The following is a 22,314-nucleotide window of genomic DNA, read 5'->3' on the forward strand; positions in this document are numbered from 1 at the left end:
AAAATATATGATGTTTTGCAAATTTATATTTTATCATGCTGGGTTTTATGCACAAAAATGAGATGACTTCCCCTTTATAATCTCCATCAAAAGCATTTTTCAAAATCCCTTTATTATGCCTTATCACTGGCTTTGCCACACATTGTTTGCATGTTTGAAAACCATCTCTGGCGAAATTATAAATCTGAGAGTATTGTTGTGGTGTTAGCCGTGCAGAACCGAGGGATAAAAGCTATTTTAACTCAGTCCTCAATTGTAGACTCTGAATATTTGACCCCTTCGTTGAGTGCCAGAGACTAGACCTGTCTGTGGTTTGGGCCCTAATCTAAGAGAGTAATGGACCATGTTTGGATAGTGTTTGAAATATTTAGATTGTATCCACAGAAAGGATGTAATATTTTATTTCCCCAAGAGTACAGTTCCTTTAGCATGTTCTTGCTGCCTCCATGTGATGTCCTCTGTCTGCTCTGTTTGCTCACATTGTACCTTTAAAAAAAATTTTTTTTATGTTTATTTTTGAGGGAAGGAGGGAGGGATAGAGTGTGAGTCGGGGAGGGACAGAGAGAGGGACACAGAAACTGAAGCAGGCTCTAGGCTCTGGCTGTCAGCACAGAGCTCGACACAGGGCTCGATCTCGTGAACCACAAGATCATGACCTGAGCCGAAATCAGAGGCTTAACCGACTGAGCCACCTCACATTGTACCTTTCTACCTTGGGAGCTTGCTCTCTTCAAGAAGTCTGGCATAGCGAAGAGCATCTTGCTCATGCTCCCAAACGCATACTGACCACTGAAAAGGTACAGTCTTTTCCAAGCTCCCCAGACCCATAGTCTTGTAGAGAGAGAAACAGAGAACAAACGGGTAGAGTGTGTGTTGATTTTTTTTTTTTTAGTCTCTTGACTGATGAGCTTGGGGTGCCTATTTACAAGGTTGCTTTGAGAATGTGTGCTGATGGCCAGGCTAGTCATACCCTCGTTTTCCTGATTTAAAAAATAGAATTCGAGGAAAGCATAGCTGCAGAACACAAGTGCTGAAAGATCCGTATTTATCCCAACTGCATAGCAATAAAGAAGTTTCCAAACAGAAGGATAAAGCATACGTATTTTATTTAGATGTAGGTTGTTTTAAGTGTTGATTGTCTTTTCCCGTGGAATGAGGGGTAGCTCTCCATGTGCCATTTAGCAGTTGTTAAATGCGAGAATTCATTAGTAAAATACACCATCATAGAGCTCAGGACGATTGGAAATGAACGTTAGTTCAGCTCGTTGATTCCGAGCTTGGGAAGTTTCCTTTTCTTTGTTACAGATTTTGTTTTTCTAACATTCATTACAACCAGAGCGAGAGCCCATTGATGTTTCAAGATTGTATTGCCAAATGAATATCAACACTAGTCTCTGGCTTATTCTTTATGATGCATGTGTTTCCTTTGTCTCTACCGAAAACGTGTCTAAACTTGCTTCTCTCTCTGTAGGACAGTCGGCCCAATATGTCAAGACCTCTGATCACTAGATCTCCTGCATCTCCACTGAACAACCAAGGCATTCCTACTCCAGCACAGCTCACAAAATCCAATGCGCCTGTCCACATCGACGTGGGCGGCCACATGTACACCAGCAGCCTGGCCACCCTCACCAAATACCCCGAATCAAGGTAATCCAAAAAACAGAAAAGTCATACTCAGAAGTGCATGTATTTGATGATCTAACTCTTTTTCCTTTGACCAGCACAGCCAGGGTTAGAGCGTGAGGGCGCTGTGTGGGCCACCAGCTACAGACGCTGCTCTTGGACGTGGCTGTCAGTCTTGTCCGAGCCAGGGCTCCACCCACAGCTTAATCAGGTCCACGTAGACATGTCACGCAGGAATGGAGTTCTAGGGTGATTTGCCCTGCGAAGATCTTCAAGGTTCTCACTGGAGTACAGAAGGAAAGATGATTTCTGTTGCTACCGGCTTTTCCTTCTGTCCTTTTCTGAAATACTTTATCAGTTCTTAAGAATTTTCTAGATCATTTGGTGCACCAACTTGTGAACTAGAGAAAAAAAAAATTACTCTTATCAGTGGGGCAGTATATTTACAACACGATGCAAAAGTCCAGGACTCCAAGAGAGTCTTGTTTAAAAAAAAAAAGAAGAAGAAGAAGGCCAGTGGGACTTCTGAGCACTCAAGACAGATAAATAAATCTAGAAAGTGTGTGAAGAGGGAGCGTGGTTTACAAATAGACACTGCACACTTCTGCTTATGAGATCCCCTCCCGTGTCCCCACCTGCTCGTTTCTAAAGGAGTTCCAAGGAAATGGTTCACATTGCTCCTGTCCCCTGGACAGCCCTCCTGGCTCTGTGTAGATTTGGGGGCTATGCCTGGGTTCTATAAGGGATCTGCCCATAGGTAGGGGAGGAGGCAGGAGCTCATATGGTCTCAAGTCAGGAAAAAGAGAGTTTCTCTCCTTGGCTTTGCTCTTATGAAATGGGAACACACCACTTGTATTTCAGGAGGGCGCCGATTGCATTTTTAAGAACTTCTTACAAAGTGACAGATAGAAAGTAGCTTACAGCCCGAGCGGTGAGTGCAGACATAAAAATCACTGGCTTCTCGTTAACTGCATGAAGGCCAGGTTTTTTTTGTTTTTTTTGTTTTTTTTGTTTTTATTCTTGCTCTGCTACCTGATATTTTATGAAAGAATGTGAAGGTCGAAAAGAAAGATAAAATTTTCTCTCTCAGTTTCAAGACTGAATTTCTGCAATCAAAGTGAAATGGTTTTTTAAAAAACAGATGACCATTAATTCAATGACCAAAAAGCTTTATATTTTTAAATGGAATGATTATCTCCTTCAGTTATGAGTATTACTGAGTCCCCACTTTCCATAAGTGCATTGTGACAGGTGCTACATGATCATGCTCCATGATGGCTATATTTCTCAAGAATATTCGTCATATAAGTAAGTAAGGTTTCTTTTAAAAAAAAAAAACAAAAAAACATTTCCATTCCTTTTAATCCCATACCAACATCAACAAAAGACAATCACCATGCCTCTTCAGATGAACACTTAAATTCTAGGGGGCAAGCCACAGCACATACACGACCCAAAAGGCAGTTCCTTCGCTGTAGCAGAATTCACTGATGTGATCTGATCTGGTGGCCTTTTCTTTCATTCAGTCCACTTTATAAACTCTGATCCAGGAGGGAAGTTCATAATGACCCTATGTGCATATGACATAAGTAGTAGGTTTTTTCGGAGGGCTCATTGCAGCTGGGGGGGGTCTCCTCCTAGTGACTAAAGCTGCTCAGGGGGTTGGCAACCTTGAAAGTCCCCGGTATCTCTTAGCCTGTTGCAAAGGTAGAAGGTAGAAGTGTGTTGGAGGCTCTGTTTACTCAGTTGCTGTCTCCGATGATCTGCCATGTTAAAGACCTCGAATAGTGTTTCATTTGGAGAGTCTTCCTCCAACCACCTGTGCACGGGTATTTCTAAGGTCTGCTTTCAGTCCCTCGGTGTCCACACCTGAGACCGGCATCGCGTCCCATGATCTCAGTGGTCTGGATACGCCGTCTCCTGTGGCAGCCGCTAGCCCCGTGTGGCATGGTCCAAATCAGAACGTCCTCTGTGACTGTATACTGCACTGTGAGGAATTAGTACCTACCAGAAAAAGTAAAATATCGTCGGCAGACAGTCTCCCCTTTGCTGCTCCCTTGCCCTATATTCAGTCAACTTCTATCTCCTTTTAAAAAAAATCTCAGTAGTTTTTTATTATTGATTTCATGTTGGAACGAGAATATACTGAATTCAGTACAGCATGTCATTAAAATTAACTTCACCTGCTTCCTCTTACTCCTTCAACGTGGCTACTAGGAAACCCAAAGTTACATACGTGTCTTACTTTTTATGTCTATTGGATAGCGCTAACCTGTGCACAGATTTTTAAAAAATCTAACCAAACCCACTTCTTCCCCAACTTGATACGTACATGCATCATAACATGAATTTCTCTTTCACCACCTCAATTAGAAAAGTTGAAACTGTTCATCTTCCTTTCCTGACCTTCCCCTACACACCCTTGCCAGCCCTGGGCCACAGTATCGTGGGAGGAACATCAGAAATACTTCGTGGTTCATTAGTCCCACGTTTAAATGCTGATGCTGCCATTTAGGAGTTGTTTGGCCACGATAGGTCCTATTTCTAAGTGCCTGTCTTCTCTCTTGTAAAATAGACAAGGATAGGTCTTCTTGCAAGGTTATTGAGAGGATTAAATGTGATTATGAAAAGCACGCCATGGCCCGGCGCCCAACACGTAGTATTGCCTTTATGCTTAATCTTCTGCCAAACCCAGCAATTGTTTCTTTTCAAACTGCCTTCCAAATTCCAAATATATCCCCTTCCTTCAGTTCCTAGACCACGGAGACGGGCTCACTTTTGGCTTTTGGATTCTTGCCTGAATGACTGCAGGCTCAGGGGACCCCTCGCCTGCGCCTTCCGGTCCTTTATCTTGACGTGCCTACTTGTCCCAGAACTGCTGAGCCATTCCAACATCATCTTGATCATTAGAAGATCTTTTTAAGCATGTGTTGAGACTCGGAAACAAGCCTTAAAAAGTGACCTCTGTGTCTGTTGCTTACACCTAAAGCAGTTCATGCCGGTTTAGGTCTTGAATTGACCACTCTGCTCCCTCTTGGATTGTGTGTGTGTGTGTCTGCTTGGTAAATAATCCAGTGTTCATTTCAAGGCAGCAGTCAGTCTAAGGGGACCCAAACATACATTTTCTTAATCAAAGATACAGGGAAGAAAGAGTTTCATGCTCTTCTTAGACATGTCAGCTACTTCTTTGATCTTCAGGGAAGATCTCTTGCCTATCATCAACCCTTTGGAGATAAATCCTAGGAGATTAGGTTGCCCATGACCATAGAATTACAAATAGCTCCAACTCAACTTCTCTAGATTCTAGGATACTTCAAACCCTTTACCCGCAGTGGGACCATTCCCTGCCCCCTCGCCTGTAAACACACCCTGGCTCCCTTGCTCACTCGTCTTTTCCTTGGTGTAACCCGGAGGGATGGACAGCTTTTTCATTGGTTTCATATTCGAGGATTTCAAGGGGAGACTTGTAGTGTGAAAGCCTCATTAATTTGTTTATAACAAGTGATTATAAAAGATGTAATGTCTTTCTACAGTTTCAAAGGTTCTACAAAGAGCCTTTATTCCATTTCGAAATATTGTAGGTGATTTTTCATTGTGTCTTAATTTATCACCTTCTTGGCTAAAGACCGCCCTTAGAACATCGTCCCAAGAAAGTAGTAGTACAATGGACCGCACAGCCAGACATTAGAAGCACCTGGGAAGCATTCAGAGGCCATGTGTGGTCCTGCCCCAGGGCAATAAAATTGGAGTCTCCATGATTTTCTTAAGAGATACTGACTTTCACCCTCTGGGTTTGAATAACACCAACATGGATGTCCCTCCAAGTGAACGTAGGCCTCTTCCTCAATGAATATTTCATATTATATCATAATGGTCATTAAAAGAAATCACCTTTTGATCTTTATTTCTGTAATGACCAAGGTTACTTGTCCCATTGTGTGTGGGCACCTCTGTGCTTCAGTGTTTTGGGGGGAGGCTTGTAAGCCCTAAGTAGAGATTCAGGAAACAAGTTGAGTTTTTACATTTTACAACAGGGTTCCTTGTGCATATTGTTGTTCGCATTCATTGTCAGGTGGTTTCTAGTTAAAGGGAATGAAGTTTTCAAATTAACTGCAGTAGTGCATACATCAGTGACGGGCTGCATCTCACCGATGTTTTGTGTAAGATGCAGAGCAGCTCTTTGGAGGTGTTTATGAGTCTGAGGCTCATGCACACCCCCTTGGGGATCAAGGAGCTAGATCCCTTGCAGAGTCGCTGACAAGTCTCCACTTCCAGTTGCTATTCTGAATTGTAATCACCCAGAAAAACACCCAGTTCAGATCTGTAAGAACGGCACGTCAAATAAGTAAAACGACAAAAAAGTCAAAAACTATGTCACTATCATAAAAAGATTTTTAATGGATTTACGAAGAAGATAGAACGTATCTTACCTGACATTTTGCTAGCTTGATTGATGAGTTATAAGTCGCTAGACATGGGAGGTGGGCCTCAGCCATACTCTTGCCCTGGGCCCTGCAGATTTTAAGGACAGACCTGATTATATATGTGATTTAAAAATCTAAGGCACCCATTGTCAACATCATTGATAACAACAAAGTTTAGGTATCTGAATAATTTGTCATAAATAATTAAGATTGGTACCAAATTACATGGCCTCTTTAAAATCTCCTGCATTTTGCCCCTAAAATATCTTCTATCTTCATAGCTGTGTGTGTGTGTGTGTGTGTGTGTGTGTGTGTGTGTGTGTGTGTCTGATATTACAGAAACTTTCTTTGCTTTAGAAGAGACAAGTCTGGGGGCACCTGGGTGGCTCAGTCAGTTGGGCATCCGATTTCAGCTCATGTCATGATCTCACAGTTCGTGGATTCAAGCCCCCCATTGGGCTCTGTGCTGACAGCTTGGAGCCTAGAGCCTGCTTCAGATTCTGTGTCTCCCTCTCTCTCTACCCTTCCTGGTTGTGCTCTCTCTCTCTTTCTCTCTCAAAAATAGATAAAACATTAAAAAGATTTTTTCAAAACAAAAGATACAAGTCTGAGTTCAGAGTTAAGTCCATTTCATCCTTTATTATCACCTTGAACAAACTAGAAGTAATTTGTTTATTCAAATGTGGACTTTTAAAAACCGGGAAGTGGGCTGTTACTGCTAATGAGTGAAACCTATCAGGTGGTATTAAGGCAGGGGTGTTAGCGAAAGAGAGTCCTTCAGCCAGTGACCCAGAGGTGAAAGACAAATCTGCTGTTACAGTCCCCTGAGCCATCTGATCTGACCGCTTGAAAAGCTTTTGTGTGTTTTAGACCCAGCACATGAGTTGACTCCCACGTAAGAAGATTATGCTAAGTTGGTCTCTCCTAAATAGCAGCAGAGTTACTAAGTGCACTGGCCTATGTGGGTAATTGCAAAACTCTAGAGACTGGGCTTTCAGCCTCACAGTCAACACCCATGGCCACCCAGGGGGGGTGTGTACTTGGAGCTCTAGAATGCAGATGCCAAGCACACGCGCCCTGCCAGCACTGCTCCAGCGTCTGGCGTGCCTCACTCTGGATGTGTTAGCCATTAAGGCATGGTTCCTGTGGGCTGCCCTGAGAGCAACGTCGGGTGAGCGCAATATTAAGGGATTGGTACACACGCTTTCAGGATGGCTGAATTCTCATATTTGGATTTCCGTGTAATTGCTGTGTGCCAGCCTAGGGAGTTGTCTGTAATCCTGCGTTAGGACCGAGGATTCTATGCTGTGAGTCTGTGACTTCACGTTCCAATTTCTTATGCCAGGCCGTAGACACCAGTCCAGTCCTGTCACCACGCAGGCCTGCGTTTCAGGATTCCAGCGGAAATGCTAAGAAATCGATGTGTCCTCCTTGCCACACAGTTCACTGAGCTTTCTTTCAGAATTCTTGCAGGGCACTGAGTAGAAGGCTTTTTATTATAACCTACTCTTTAGAGCAGCATGATTTAAATATTTTTTAGGTTTATTTCTTTTGACAGGCAGCATGAGTGGGGGAGGGGCAAAGAAAGGGGGAGAGAGAATCTGCGCCATTAGTGCAGAGCCTGATGCGAGGCTCGAACCCAGGAAGCCATGAGATCAAGACCTGGGCCAAAACCAAGAGTCGGACGATTAGCTGACTGATCTCCCCAGGCACCACAGATCAGCATGATTTATAATGCAGTGTCTATCTCAAGTTTAAGAAAACTCACAGTGGGGTGCCTGAGTGGCTCATTGGCTCGGGTCATGATCTCACCGTTCCTGAGTTCAAGCCCTGTGTTGGGCTCTGTGCTGACAGCTCAGAGCCTGGAGCCTGCTTTGGATTCTGTGTCTCCCTCTCTTTGCCTCTCCCTTGTTTGTACTCTGCTCTCTCTCTCTGTCTCTCAAAAATTAAAAAAAATTTTTTTTAATTAAAAAAATTCACAGAACAAGATTTTTGGGGGGAGTGGAAGTCATCCTGAGATAATGATGTAGTCCCAGCACAGGTGGAAAGAGGGGGCACATCCCTGACTTGGAAAAACCTGTGGAAATGCATGAATGAGGACAGTCTCTAACCAGTGGTGAACAGTGTTGAGTGCTAAGATTGGTTGATCTTTTAAAAAAGGAAATTAGTTTATGGGGAGTGTGTTGGACGGGGGCAGGGATTGAAAAGGCGGTAAAGTGCCTGGCAAAGGAAAAATAGAAAGTTTCTCCAGGGTGATAGGGGCGGTTTTCCTCTTCTCTGTTATTGTGCAATAATATTGCTTTTCCAAAATTGCTCTTCAGTTATATAGGCAAAGAGTAAAGGAAATCTGCTTCAAAAGACTTTAAAAAAATTTTTTAATGTTTATTTTTGAGAGAGAAAGAGCGAGCAGAGGAGAGTCAGAGAGAGAGGGAGACACAGAATCTGAAGCAGGCTCCAGGCTCTGAGCTGTCAGCACAGAGCCTAACACAGGGCTCGAACCCACGAACCGTGAGATCACGAACTCACAAACCACAAGATCATGACTTGAGCTGAGGTCAGATGCTTAACTGACTGAGCCACCCAGGCACCCCAAAAGACTTTTTTTTTTTTTTAAACAGTGAACCTGGATTTTCTCTTTAGTACCAAAAAACCAGTAACTAACGCTACTGGCGGATTCGGTAAACTTCCTTAGCCACTTGGGAACAAAACCAACTTGGCTTTCATAGTCCTCTAACTCATAAAGTCTTGTCTTAGAGGATAACTCACAGAACACTGTAGCCATGCTACAGTACCTGTAGTTTTTCCCTGTCCTTTACTTTCATCCACTGGAAGATTTCTTCTTTGCTTCCCCAGGGTGTGGGGCACGTACTGGCCAACATAAGTCCTTGCTCTCTTGCGGTTTATGTGGGGAAGAGGGAGGACAGGTGTTAAGTCAACAGTCACTAAGTGGTATTTGGGTCGGTACCAAGTAAAGTAGTAAGTAAGAAAAACACGCAGGATAGATAATGCCCACTTTGGGACATAGTTTGCCCCCTGTGTTGAGCCGAAAGATAACTTTATTCCTACGTATTTGCTCATCGAAATTTTCAAAACAAAATCCAGTTGACATGCGAGTGTAGCTTTCGAAGTAGGTTTTTGTCACTTCAGTGTGACGAGTCACCCTGATGGAGGCTCAGTTGGCCTACTCTGAGTTCCGTGATTCGTCTCCTGCGGCGTGGTGTGCGGCAAGTATGTGTGTTCCCCTCTCATCTCTGTGGGAGGGGGATGCAGGGCGAAGTCCGCTCTCTGGGCCGTGGCCGTGGGACAGCTCCAGGCCAGCTCATCTGCAGATCACCGTGCGGGCAGACCGAGCCTGGTACCGTTCCTGATGCATTTGCTTCCATTTTGCATTTGTTGGTCACTGAAGTTATGCTTGGCTTTGATTAAAATAGAATGAAAAAAAAAACTGATGTGGGCAGAAGCCCCTTGGTGGCAAATAATAAGCCTATTGCTGGCATGGACTGGCAAGAAGGTGAGGGTCACCCTGCTGTCTCAGGCCTGTTGCGTCGCCATGCCTCGGAAAGCAGAGCAGGGAGGTGGGGATGAGCACTGGGTATCTAGCATGAAGCATCTCAGGGCCAGATTGCAGGTCACGTTCTTCTGAACTTCTGACTTGCCAGGAACTCAGCCCTATTTTAGAGAGAAACGCTGTCCCTGGAAAGCTCTTTCTCACTTAGTCTCCACCCTCGTATTCTTGCGCTTAGTACTGTGCCTGCCACAGAGTGGATGTTCAAAAGTTTGCCTGATCCACGAATGATTGCTGAAATACTGTGTGCAGAGGTCAGGTCCTCAGAACAATGAAGGGCACGCAACTGAGTCAAGCTGTTCAGAACAGTCAAGTGCAAAGAGTTCATTATCTGTATTTCTCATCTAACAAGCTCTGCAGTAATCTCACAGGTAGGGACTGTTATTTACCCCAGTTTACTGATAAAAACACTCCAAGTCTGAGAGGTCAAGTGACTAGCCATCTCACTCCCACTCTGACCCCAGGCCCTTTGTGGCTTCCTCTTTTATAGCCTTGCTTCTCAACCCTAGGGGGTTAGAGTCAGGGGAGATCAACAAACACAGCTGGCCCTGCCCACAGCCGTTCTGGTTTCATTGGTCGGAGCAGGGCAGGGGACATCCTGATGTGTCCCACGGCCAGCCTTGTAATCCCTCTCACCACCTTCCAGAACTGTGTTCTACCAATGGTCGTGAGCCAAGAGGGCAGGCCATTCTGAAATAATTTCAAGCCCCTTTATTCTTTTTGTTATTGTTACTATTTTTTAAATGTTTATTTATTTTCGGGAGACAGAGTACGAGTGGGGGAGGGGCAGAGAGAGAAAGGGAAACACAGAATCCGACGCAGGCTCCAGGCTCTGAGCTGTCAGCACAGAGCCCGACGCGGGGCTCTGACCCACAAGCTGCAAGATCATGACCTGAGCCGAAGTCGGACCCTTAACCGACTGAGCCACCCAGGCACCCCCAGTCCCTTTATTCTTAAGGTGGCCTTCACTCAACTCTCCCAAGTGCTAGGGTAACGTTGAGACTTCATGGTAGGCCCAGTCCAGTCAGAGCAGCAGAGACGTACATGCCTCTTTCTTCAAGGCAGAGCCCAGAAAGAGATTTTCCAGTGTAGTTACCCGAAGACAAAGAGTAAGGAGAAGGGAGTAAATCAACCCAGCCAGTCAGCAACCCAGGAGCCAGGGAACCAGATGAACAAAGGGGGACGCCTGTTTTCAGAACACGTCCCTGCAGCTGATACCTCCTCCCTAATAACCCCCATGCCAGGGTCAAAAATGCAGACCCCTGGCCCCTGGCCCCCTCTCGAGTGACCCGCATCTCAGGGTGTGAGAGACTCTGCAGTCGTCATCAACGTCAGGCGGTCCACCCGCAGTGCAGAGTTCAGGCACCAGGTCTACAGTGAAGAGGTTCCGGTCATCTTTCACGAGGTCACACTCCACTCTCCTGTGTCTTGAGAGCAGTTCCATTAAAGGGCTTACAATTAACGCTGTGATTTCACACAACCCACTGTGAGTCTCCTATGACTCTGACTCCTCAAACCATGTAGTTTCTAAACAAACAAGAAGAGGTGTAGTCTCTGTCAGTCACATAACCGATTCTGGTGGAGTGCTTTATTGGAGACTTTCTTTGTGGCAAATGAGGACCAACACTGAAACATTTTGGGTTAATTTCCAAAAGACAGACTGCATTTTGGTCATGTGGAGAGAGCTCTGTGGGCAGGAGCATCACACCCCACAGCTTTATTCTTGTGTCCACCCTGTAGCTCTTGATAGCCTCTTCCCAGGCCACCGTGATCCACTTCACAGAGACGTGGAATCTCTTTGTGTCAGAAAGGAAATGCCCATGTGTTATGACTCCTCACACATGAGGTTTCTGTGCTGTGTGTATTTGTGGCTGAAATAAAACAATGCAAGTTATTCTCAAGTTGAGGGGAGTCTTCTTTATCAAGCCAATGAGGAAAATAAACTTTATTCCCCATAACTTCCAAGCAGAAGCATCTGTGATTCAGAACTAAAGTCCTTGATGTTGTAATTTGCATTCGAACTTTGAGAACTTTAAAAATAATAGAAGGGGCGCTTGGGTGGCTCGTCAGGTAAGCGTCTGACTTCAGCTCAGGTCATGATCTCACAGCTCATGAGTTTGAGCCCCACGTTGGGCTCCGTGCTGACAGCTCAGAGCCTGGAGCCTGCTTCGGATTCTGTGTCTCCCTCTCTCTCTGCCCCTCCCCAGCTTGTGCTCTGTCTCTCTCTCTCTCTCAAAAATAAATAAACATTAAAAAATAATGGTAGTAAACCTCAGAAAGTCACACCGAAGGATTCTTTATGGGTCCCCTGAGCACACAGATGCCCTCTGCTGAAACCTGAGGTATGTCAGTAGAAAAGTCTGCTCCATTATATCTGCCAGTTTGGTCTATTATCACTATATAAATAACCCATTAAAATGTCATTTCAGCAAAAAATGCAGAATTTATAGCTTCAACTAGATGGATTATCAATATTCTGCCCCCAAAAGATTGCTCTCAGGATGCTTGGAAACAGAAAGCAGCAATAATTGGTCCCTAAAGGACCAAGCTGAAGTGGGTGTGTAAGGCCTTGCATGGCAGGCTCCTGAGTGTGCCCAGGGTGGCCCCGGTGCAAGAAGGAAGGGAGTGTGAGCGGCAGGGGGTGGAGGAATCAGTTGTACTCGTAAACAACTGTATGCGTATCGTGTATTCATATTCCGAAGGCAGACATGCAGAAGCTCCAATCTGGTGGCAATCCCATTTGCAGAAGAAAATGCTAAAAAAAAATCCGTGTCTCAGCCCCCCGATTATATCAGCTCTTTGCTGGACCATCTGAATCTAATCAAGCTACAGTGTCAGTAGAAATGACACTGCCACTGGATAATGGCTTCCTGCTGCTACATAAATGCCACGTGTCAGTTTGTTTAGTAACGACATTGCTGCTTATCTTCTTTGGTGGTAATGATGATTTTTACTTCTGTGCGGGTTTTCTTATTGTGTTCCCGTATTCAGATGATAAATGACAGCTGTGCATCACAGCTAACTGCCACTTTCAAACAGCAGCGGCCCTTGCCAGGCCCGGGGCTTCGTCCCTGGAAGGTGGATGCGAGCACGCCCAAACTTGCTTCCGTGATCTGAGCTGCATGTGTGCCAGAACTCGGGCCCAGCCTCATTAGACTTGTCAGAGCCCCTGCCATCCCTCCAAAAATCGATTTTTTAAAAGAAACCATTTAGAAAGCCCTGAGGGCTTTGAGAGCTTACCTAAAAAATGAAAACTCTTCTAGTCTCAAAGCGGTGCAAACGGTCAATATCGAAGCGGCGAAGAAGGATATTTTAAGTGTGTCCCACTGATCGATAATCTTAGGGGCCCTGAGGAAGGTACTTCATCAGCACGTCACCATCTTGATGAGACATTGCAGAAGGAACGACGTGGCATGAAGGCTGGACTGCAGTGAACATTGTTGCACACATGAGTGTGGACCGGAATAAAGACTGTCAGCACCAAGCAGAGCTGGGGGACCGTGGGAAATACGGATAAAGCGCTGTTCTCCACCGTGGTTAGATGTCTGTGCAGAAGCACCAAGCAGAGACGGTACGTTTGGTGCACACTCTGCCGGGCTCCTGAAGACCCCATTTGTACTCCTTTATGCAGATTTCAAAACTTAGCCAGAGTATTGACTTGTAAAATGAGCTCCGGCTTCAGTGCCCTCCGCACTCAGGACTTTCGAATGGGACAGCAAGGAGAAGCAGAGGTGGCAAATGACAACTAAACACTTGTCAGCTTCTGTTTAAGAAGCATCTGAAAAGGAAGGAAAAATGGCGAAATTCTTAGCCGGGAACTTCCATTTCTTTGAACGTTTGGCAGGTCAGGGCTTGGTTCTGAGTTTTGTTGGAAGGGACAGGGAGAAACACAGACAGATAACACCCACTGCTCAGGTGTGTATGGACCGGCTTGGTGCCTCTGGGTGAATTCTTGAACTATGATCAACCAGGCCTGAGCCCCAGAAGGGCGGAGACGGTTACACAAGACTCACGCACACCTACAACAGCGCTTTGTTGACGATGGCGTAGCCCAGGGCAGGATGCTGTCAGCGCGTGTTCCTGGTTTCTCAACTACACACGCCTGAGAGTGTTGTCTTTGAATCAGGAACTGATACAAACTTCATATTTTTCGCATGTCATTCTGACTTGGTGATCATTTAAATAATCTTGCGACATTAACTCCACATCTTAATCTTCTTGGAGTAACAACCCCACCAGGCACGTTGGCCATTGTGATTTAAAGAAGCCATGGGACTTTTGTTTTTTTAAACCAAAAAGGTAGTGTGGACATTTTATATTTTCTTTTACAAGGATTATATGCTTTTGAAGCTGTGTAAATAGGACTCTTGTCCAGTTTGCAGCTTTCTTTCCTCCTGTAGAGGTGTAACTCACAGTCCCGAGGCTAAATCTCCTCCCTTTGGCCTTGTGTTCTGAAAGCCTAGTTTCTTTCTTTCTTTCTTTCTTTCTTTTTAAAGCCTAGTTTCTGAAAGGGGTTTCAAGCTTCCTAATCTCCGAAGTCATGCAGCGACAGAATAATTCGGTCATTTTCATCCATCCACCATACTCACCATACTCTTTTGTTTGTTTGCTTAGGTTTATTTTTGAGAGAGAGAGAGAGAGAGTGGGGGAGGGGCAGAGAGAGAGAGGGAGAATCCCAAGTAGGCTCTGCACTGTCAGCACAGAGCCGGACTTGGAGCTCAAACCCATGAACCCATGAGATCATAACCTGAGCTGAAATCAAGAGTCGGACACTCAACCACCTGAGCCACCCAGGCACCCCTTGTTCTTCTTTATTAAGCACTGTGCTAAGCCTCTGGCTTTTCACTCATGGGTACTAAGCAAAACATTGGAGTACTTCATTGTAAACTGCTGTTTTGCTGGCCCCATTATAAGTAGGAAAAATGGTTCAATTGAAAATGGAAACAGCTGGCTTTGTCACAGTCCTCTGATAGTGGCATATAATTAATACGATGCTTTTATTTGAAGTGACCACTATGATGTATTGTAAGCCAGCCCCAATAGTCTGGGACAGTAAAACACCAGAGGAAATGGGGACAGGTTCCCCTCCATATTCTGTTGTCACTGCTAATCTGAGTGTGGCAGAGAGTGGGGCCACCGAGAGAACAGAATCACACAGGGAGGGGCCGAGTCCAGTCTGTTTATTAGGAGATGCACAGATAGACGAATCTGGAATGTGTACTCATACAGGAAAGCGCTAGTTCGGTCGTTGGGTCTGCTAGTATTCAGAATCCCGGGAAGAAGAAGAGTCCTTCAAAGACAGATGAAAACCAGTGGGAACACATGCAGAAGAGTTTGCTTGTATAACAAGAAACTAGAATCAAGAAAATCAGACAGGAACTGCAAGGAGAATGAAGGCTGGCAGGAGGTGCCAGAGTGGGAAGGGGGTCTAGCTTTCTGGGACAGACAGCCCCTGAGGGTCAGGGACAGCACCGAACAGGGGCTGGCCCTCAGTCCGCAGGGAAAACAGCCCGCGAAGCTCGGCAACCCTCCGCGAGTTATCTGATGGCTCTGGCCTCCATTTCTCTATAAGTAAAATAAAAATACTACTTGTATGCACTTTATGGAGTTGTTTTGAGGTTTAAATCAGATAATCCATAAGGTTTTTAGCAGCATGTCTAACAGACTCAAAAATCATTGGCTGTTATGACATTCTTTAATCTGAATCGTAATTATTATTGTAAAATGGAAAACACATTCTAGAAAAAATGAGTGTCAGAACTCCCTCCCAACATAGCACAGACTGTCAGCAGGAGGGCGGGGTGGGCCTTGGGGGCAGGCTCGTGTGCACGTGTGCGTGCTTGACTCCTGGGTGACAAGCAGGAGGAAACCTAAACAGACACCGGGGAAGCCGAAAATACCCAAGTGGGCTCCCGAGGGAGGCTGCGATGGTCTGATCCTGGACTGATCTTCGAGAAATAGCCGTTTGTTCTAGAACTCATTGGTAAGCAGACATTTGCTCAGCGAGCAGGGCCAGGTGACTGTAAAGGTTTTCTTCCAGTTCCAGATGCACAACCGGATTGTGCATACAGTCGGAATCGTGTTTTGGCGCAGCACACCATCACCAGAGGACAGAAATCTGTCAGCCTCTCTGAGCGCATGCCAGGTGGGCACAGAGCTCTGCCAAGAGCAGAGTGACCACCGACAGTCGGGTGGCTCCAAACTGGGGTCCGCAGTGCAGCTGGCTGAATTTCTTTGAATTCTGAGTTATACTATTCAGTAATACTGAATTCCGGCCCTGGCGCCCAGAAGCTGGCTGTAGGGTCCTTGTCCATGAAAGGGGTGTGATGATATCCACCTCCGAGGCTTGCTTGTTATGAGCCCTCAGTACCGGGTGCTGCACAGAGTGAACACTCTGTAGGGGTAGTTCTTATCAGATAGAAGAGTTCTCATGCTCTTAAGAGTCTTGAGGCTAGGTACCGTCCCCTTTCTCAGATGAAGAACTCAAACCTCATTGATTTGGTCTGAAAGATGCTAAAGTCATGATTCAGACTCAAATGTGAGTTTTAGGGCTGGGGACGCCTAAAACGTCACTGGAAAGCACCCAGGCCGAAACTCTCGGGAATCACGGTGCCCTTACATGCTCTGCTGAGCTCCACACTTGGAGAGAGGTGCTCTTCACTTGCTGGGTTCCCACCTTACCCCTCATGTTTCTTCTTGCCAGAAATCCCATTGCCAAGCCACTGTGCCCTTCTCTTCATACCTAGTAATCCCTAGAACCCTACACCGACATTGCCTCCTACAGGAAGCCTTCCCTGCTTGCCCCAGGTTGGCTGCATTGCTCTCTGCCCTTCCTTGACTCCCCGTGGGACTACATCATGCTCATTTTAAGAGGCCTGACAGAGCACCAGGAATATGGTAGGCAGTCAATAAAATGCAGAAATAAAAAGCCTGCTTATATAAATTCTGGTGGGTTTTTAAAAATGTTAATTGTAATAATACATTTTTTCATAATTAATAGTATAACTTAGAATTAAAAGAAAGTTCTAGTTAGGAGTCCTGGAGGGCACTCATGAGAGTTTTAGAGGATTAGCAGCCCCTTGAGTGGCCCCGAGCTCCCCCTTGACCCTCAGCATTACCATCCGTGATCAGTTTTCCAGAGTGCCAGCTCCTCAGTTGTTTTGATTTCATGCTTTTTCTTATATTTTAAACTGGCCTCTCCTTTCTCCCCTGCTATCTTCAGTTCTATGTACCATTTAAGAAAATGATGCTGCCTCAGGGAACTGCACTGGAAGCATTACTTTCCCATAAGTAGATACAATTTGTTTTGTTTGTTCTTACCAAGAAGGTATTTTCTCCCTTCTCTTAAATTACTTCTGTCCATTTCTATAACAAGCTCTGAATTAATTTGTATCTGTGTTCATGAAATATAGACGAAATTTCCCAAGTGTGGGAACTATAAACAACTCTTCCTAGAATTTTTTTTAACAGTTACAATACTTTAAGCAAATTAAACATTGTTTATGATAATTCAGGCTTCTAAAACAGTAAGTAGACTGGTGTTTCTTTTTTCTTTCATTTTAAACATCATAATACCCAGCATCCTCCTCGCCCCCCTTTTTTAAAGAAAAACTTTTTTTTTTATTATAGGCACTTAAAAATGTATGCAAAAGAGCACCTGGGTGGCTCAGTCAGTTAAGCTTCAGACTTTGGTCAGGTCACGATCTCACCGTTTGTGAGTTCGAGCCCTGCATCAGGCTCTGCGTTAACAGTGGCGAGCCTGCTTGGGATTCTCTCTCTCCATCTCTGCCCCTTCCTTTCTCTCTCTGTCTCTGTCTCTAAAATAAATAAATAAACTTTTTAAAAAAATTAAAAAATATCTATATGCAAAAATGAATACAATATTGGACTCCCAAGGGCCCAAATTTCAGATCTCAGCCTAGCATGTCTCTTCCCTTCCACCACTGTTTCCGCCCTTTCCCATCTCAGCAGAAAAGAGGAAGAGGCCCCCACTGGTTGAAGCGCTGCCCGTCTCTCCATGCATCCCTCCCCCTCCACTGTCCTGAATCTGTTTCACCTGCGCGCGCGCACACACACACACACACACACACACACACACCCCTTCACCCAGCCCTCCATCCCATTTGCCATTTTTCTTTGGTTTCAAATTCTGGGACAGAAACTTGGTTGGGAATGTAACTTGGAGTAGTTAGACCCAACTTCCTAACAGACTAACTTGGAATAGGCAGTATAACAAAGTATGCAGGTACAAGTGTCCTGAAAACAAAATCGCTCAAAGAAAAATACTCTTTAAATCAAATTCTTAAAAAAGTCATGGCTTGCTATTTGGTGGACTAATGGCAGATTGTCTTTCTGTTTTGCTGCTTCTTCATCCTCGACGCTTTTCTGATTTTCAACAACAAGTAGGCATCGCTTTTACAATTTAAAAATATCCCCCAAATGCTAAAAGGGGTCATTTGCAAGTTGCCTCTGAATCTCTTACCCAACAAAATGAATTTGGACCAGAAACTAAATGAAATCTTTTCTTCAAGTCCAAACCATATTTTCCATGGCTGGGAAGCCCAGGAATGGAGGTGGGGGAAAAGGCATTTCTTGGCAGAGGGGAGCTCAGTGGGTGAAATAACCCAACATCCTCCGTCTCAGCAGCTTTACCCCTTCGTCTATCTCGGCGCTTCCTTCTCAGCCCCGGGCGGGGTCTTCTGCACCCTCCCTGGGCGAGCTGAGCGCCGCCACCGCAGATGAACGCTTCTCCTCCCGCCTACCTCCCTGTGTAATTACCATGTGTGTTCTGGCTCCGGAGGGTAGAAGGGCTTAACCAGCTTGCCTCTGGTAAAGCAGAGCCCAGCGTCGTATTACACGCCATGGTGCTTGATGTGACATGATGTTCACCAGGCGGCATGAGGAGGATCGGGTGCGTGGAGCCTTGGAAGGGCTGGAAACTCCTCCTTAGCTGTGAAGTGACAAGTCCCGCAAGGGTGTGTTGGAATGAAGTGTGGGGACACAGCACATAAGGGGACACAGGGGCTGCAAGGTAAATGGAGTTGGACTCTCACGCATAATTCTTCTTCTACAAGTTTCCATCGTCCTAAGAAGCCTCACTTGCCCATCCCTTTGCCCCCTTCGCCTTGTGCAGCAGTTTGGACGTCGTCTCTGAAGTCCTGGAGTGTTGTGACTTGGTTCGATTGAGTTTAGGGTACCCGCTCCATATGTCTACACCGTCTACACCAAGCCCCTGAGCCTCAGCTTTTTGTAGGACGCCTGCTAACTAAGTTAGTGTTTCCAAAGCTGATAATCACCAAATTTTCTTGAGATAACGTGCAACATTAGCAAACCACCGAAGTAGAAAAAATTGTGCAGTTCTCAAGGCAAGTTGTTGAGTTAGTGTCATTTTGTTTGCTTGCTTGTTAAAATTACACGTGAAAAGACATTATACTTTAGTGCTCAAGAACATAGGCTTTAGAATCAGACCTAGGTTGTAGCTTAAGCCAAGTGACAACCATTCTGAGCTTCAGATTCCTCATCTGTGAAATGAGAATAACACGGCTCTGTCATGGGATCACTGTAAAATCAAATGAGATAAAGCCCATAAAGCAGCAAGCTCACTCTTTGGCACATAATACAATTCAATAAATAGTAACTACCATTAGAGCAGCTGTCCTCCACAGGCTTGAATGTGACCTCCGCCTGTTAGCCCAGGGACAGCGTGGTGGGTTCGGCTCTGTATCTAGCCAGCTGTGCACCCTTGAGCATTAACGTATTTGGGACTCTGTTTCTCCAGTTGTAAAATGGGATGTTGATCTAGGTCACCCTGGAGATCTTTCATGTCTGAAAGTGTGATTGGCTGTTTAAGAAGAGGTGCTGTGACAGTTGGAAGTGACAGAATGACTAACTGAAAGCCTCTTGAGTTGACAACATTGACTGGTTCCTCTTTAGTCTCTGCTCATCCTCCTTCGCACTGGTTCTCAACTTTGCTGTTCATCAGACTGACTTGGGGAGATGCCTGGGCCCCAGCTCTAAGCGGAAATTACATCAGACTATCTGGCAATATTTTTTTTAATCTCCTTGGGTGATTCCAGTGTGCAGCCAGGGTTAAGAACCCTGCAAATAGCAGAGTCAAAAGTAAGGCAGAGGAGAAAGGATTTGGATAAGCCCCAAGCTGCGTCTTTGAGGAGATGGGGCTTCAGCTACAGTGTTTCATTCAGTCTTACTTATAAATTTGCTCTTTTCCTTAACCTCTCTGGAGAGCATAGCTAGACATCAGTCCCCATCAGCCCCGGAACCGAATTGAAACTCCTTGACCCGGCTTATATATAGCTTTTCACAATCTAACTGCTATTCCAGCCTCATTTTTCGGCCGGCCTGACTCTGCCCCAGTGGAGACTGATCACATGCCAGGTTTCTTCTAGTTTCAAGCCTTTGTATCTTCCCTAACCGTCGCCTTTTTTATCTGACCTTAGCTGCCACCCCAGTACTTGGCCAACCTCTGCTTGTCCTTCAGGTCTCAGGTGAACTCTGTCTCTCTTCCATGCCTCACCAAAGTCTGAGTTGGGTGCGCTTCCTGTGTACTCCCTGTAACCCACTCTGCACCCCCCAGTGACACACTGCACTTGATCTGCATTCCCAGCCCCACAGACGGTTAAATTCCACAAAAGCAAAGAATGTGTGGTTTGTTCACCACTGCATTTCCTATATTTCACATGGTCAAGCCCAGTGAATATGGGCAGAATGAATGAATAACTGAATGATTGAACAATGAAGGGAAATTCTGAAGGAACCGAGTCACAGTAAATGAAAGAAGCCAGGTCCTATGAATGAGTATACAAAAAAGAAATTCTTAATGACTGGTTCACACACGAAGTCAGGTATATGAGGCCTTATCCCTATACCTATAATACTCTCTTTCATTTAAGACCATTCATTAATTCCAGAGAGGGAATGCCATAGTGAGGAACCAGATGTAACTTTCCACAAAAAGGAGCTTAATTTCCTCAGAGATTTGATCCTACGTTATTGGTTCCATAAATAATAATCAACAGAATGTTAATATTAAAAAACAAGAAATATATTTCAGTATATTTTAATACATATTTTTAGTGAAATGTTATCATCTTACTAGTTAAAGACATAGTTACAGATAGGGGCGCCCGGGTGGCTCAGCGGTTAGGCGTCCCACTTTGGCTCAGGTCAGGTCATGATCTCACGGTTTGTGGGTTCAAGCCCCGCGTCGGGCTCTGTGCTGACAGCTCAGAGCCTGGAGCCTGTTTCAGATTCTGTGTCTCCCTCTCTGTCTGACCCTCCCCTGCTCATGCTGTCTCTCTCTCTCTCAAATAAAAACATAAAAAAAAAATTTTTTTTTAAAGAAATAGTTACAGATAAACTGATAGGATGTTTGAGATTTACTATAAAATTTGCAGTGGGGGAGAGGGAGCAAGAGAAGTATAGGTGAAACAAGCTTGATCGAGAATGAATAGCTTTTTTGAAGCTGGATGGATATATGGGGGCTCATTATATAATTTTCTCTGCTTTGCCCTACATTTGAAATTGTCCAAAACAAAATGTTAAAACAGAAATGTAAGAAAAAATACAATTGTGGAAGGAAGTTTTTCTCAGCATTGCTGTTTGGTTCAGTGGGACTTTTACACACACACACACACACACACACACACACACACACAGCCGCCATACATCCGGAGCCAACTTGGTCTTGGTCAGTTGGAAAACAGGAATGTTCTCCAAGGTTAGTAAACTGTAATCAGTTCCACATAGTTTTCAGGCACCAGAGTTTACAAATCACTGCAGTTTGATTTGTAACTCCATTCATACGTCCACAAGAAATAGAGCCCGTGCCCATTTTCCCTCTTACTTGCTTAGCCAAACAATGCTGCTTCACTGGCACATTCAAACCCGACCCCGGGACGCCATTTTACGATCCCTGGCACCGCCCTGCCCTTCCACATTGTTTTCACAACTCAGAACGTGCGTCCTTTCAAAGTTAGCGAAGGCAGCGGTGTAACGTTGCCTTTCACTACTCCTAACATTCGCAGCGTCACAGACGGGCCTCCCGCCTCTCGCTTCTCTCGGGGCGGCCTTGCTCCTCAGACACGAATGCACCTTGGCGCGGCCCACGGGCTCTTCCGGGCCACAAGCCTGGCTCTGCCCTCCACGGCCGCGGCCCCCTCTGCTCGCGCTCAGACCCCACGGCTTGTGCCACGAGTGGGGCCCCGACGGGCTTTCCACCGTCGTCGGGCCTCTCCCTTCCCCCCACCTGGCCCTTCATGCTCTCCCGGCGGCCAAGGTTCCGGGGCGTCACCCCCGCGCCCTGCCGCGGCCTGGCTGCTGGGGGCGCCCTCACCGCCAGGGGGCGGCCAGCCCTCCTTAGCTTGCATACTTCTTGAGTGGTTAGGCCTGGAGACCTCGCTTTCCCCACTGCATCGCCCAGGGGCTGTGACCACCGTGGGCCGCCGTTCACATTTCCCTCCAGCTCTTTCCTTTCCCTCCGGCTCTTTTATTTGTGTCTCCTGTTTAGGCCAAGTCCGATGCGAAGGTGCTTCTGATCTCACCTGTCTGTGTCCAGTTTTCCGTGTCTGCCGGAGGTGGAGGGGTTGGCGTCGCTCCCACCTGGCTAAGGTCTATAACCAGACACTTCAGCCCAGATTGGGCCTCTGGCCTCTGGAATCCTGTGCCTTGTAGCACCGCCTG

The 22,314-nt window shown here is 45.7% G+C and overlaps 1 protein-coding gene and 1 long non-coding RNA gene across 3 annotated transcripts in view; one reads left to right on the top strand and one right to left on the bottom strand.

Moving 5' to 3' along the window:
- Positions 1 to 22,314, top strand: part of KCTD1 (potassium channel tetramerization domain containing 1) — a 91,203-nt gene that overhangs the window by 44,703 nt on the left and 24,186 nt on the right. For both annotated transcript variants that reach the window (XM_039218318.1, XM_039218314.1), the window contains exon 2: positions 1,472 to 1,650. In XM_039218318.1, the coding sequence (XP_039074249.1) occupies positions 1,487 to 1,650 (164 nt within the window). In that variant the 5' untranslated portion in view covers positions 1,472 to 1,486. The remainder of the gene's footprint in view (positions 1 to 1,471; positions 1,651 to 22,314) is intronic.
- Positions 386 to 21,590, bottom strand: LOC120221062. Its single transcript, XR_005525726.1, has 3 exons — positions 21,479 to 21,590; positions 6,057 to 6,138; positions 386 to 486 (listed from the first exon to the last, which is right to left on the bottom strand). It is a non-coding gene; the product is annotated as an uncharacterized LOC120221062 (long non-coding RNA).

Source organism: Hyaena hyaena, unplaced genomic scaffold (genome assembly GCF_003009895.1).
Source record: "Hyaena hyaena isolate Hyena2069 unplaced genomic scaffold, ASM300989v1 scaffold_14, whole genome shotgun sequence".
Taxonomy (NCBI): Eukaryota; Metazoa; Chordata; class Mammalia; order Carnivora; family Hyaenidae; genus Hyaena; species Hyaena hyaena.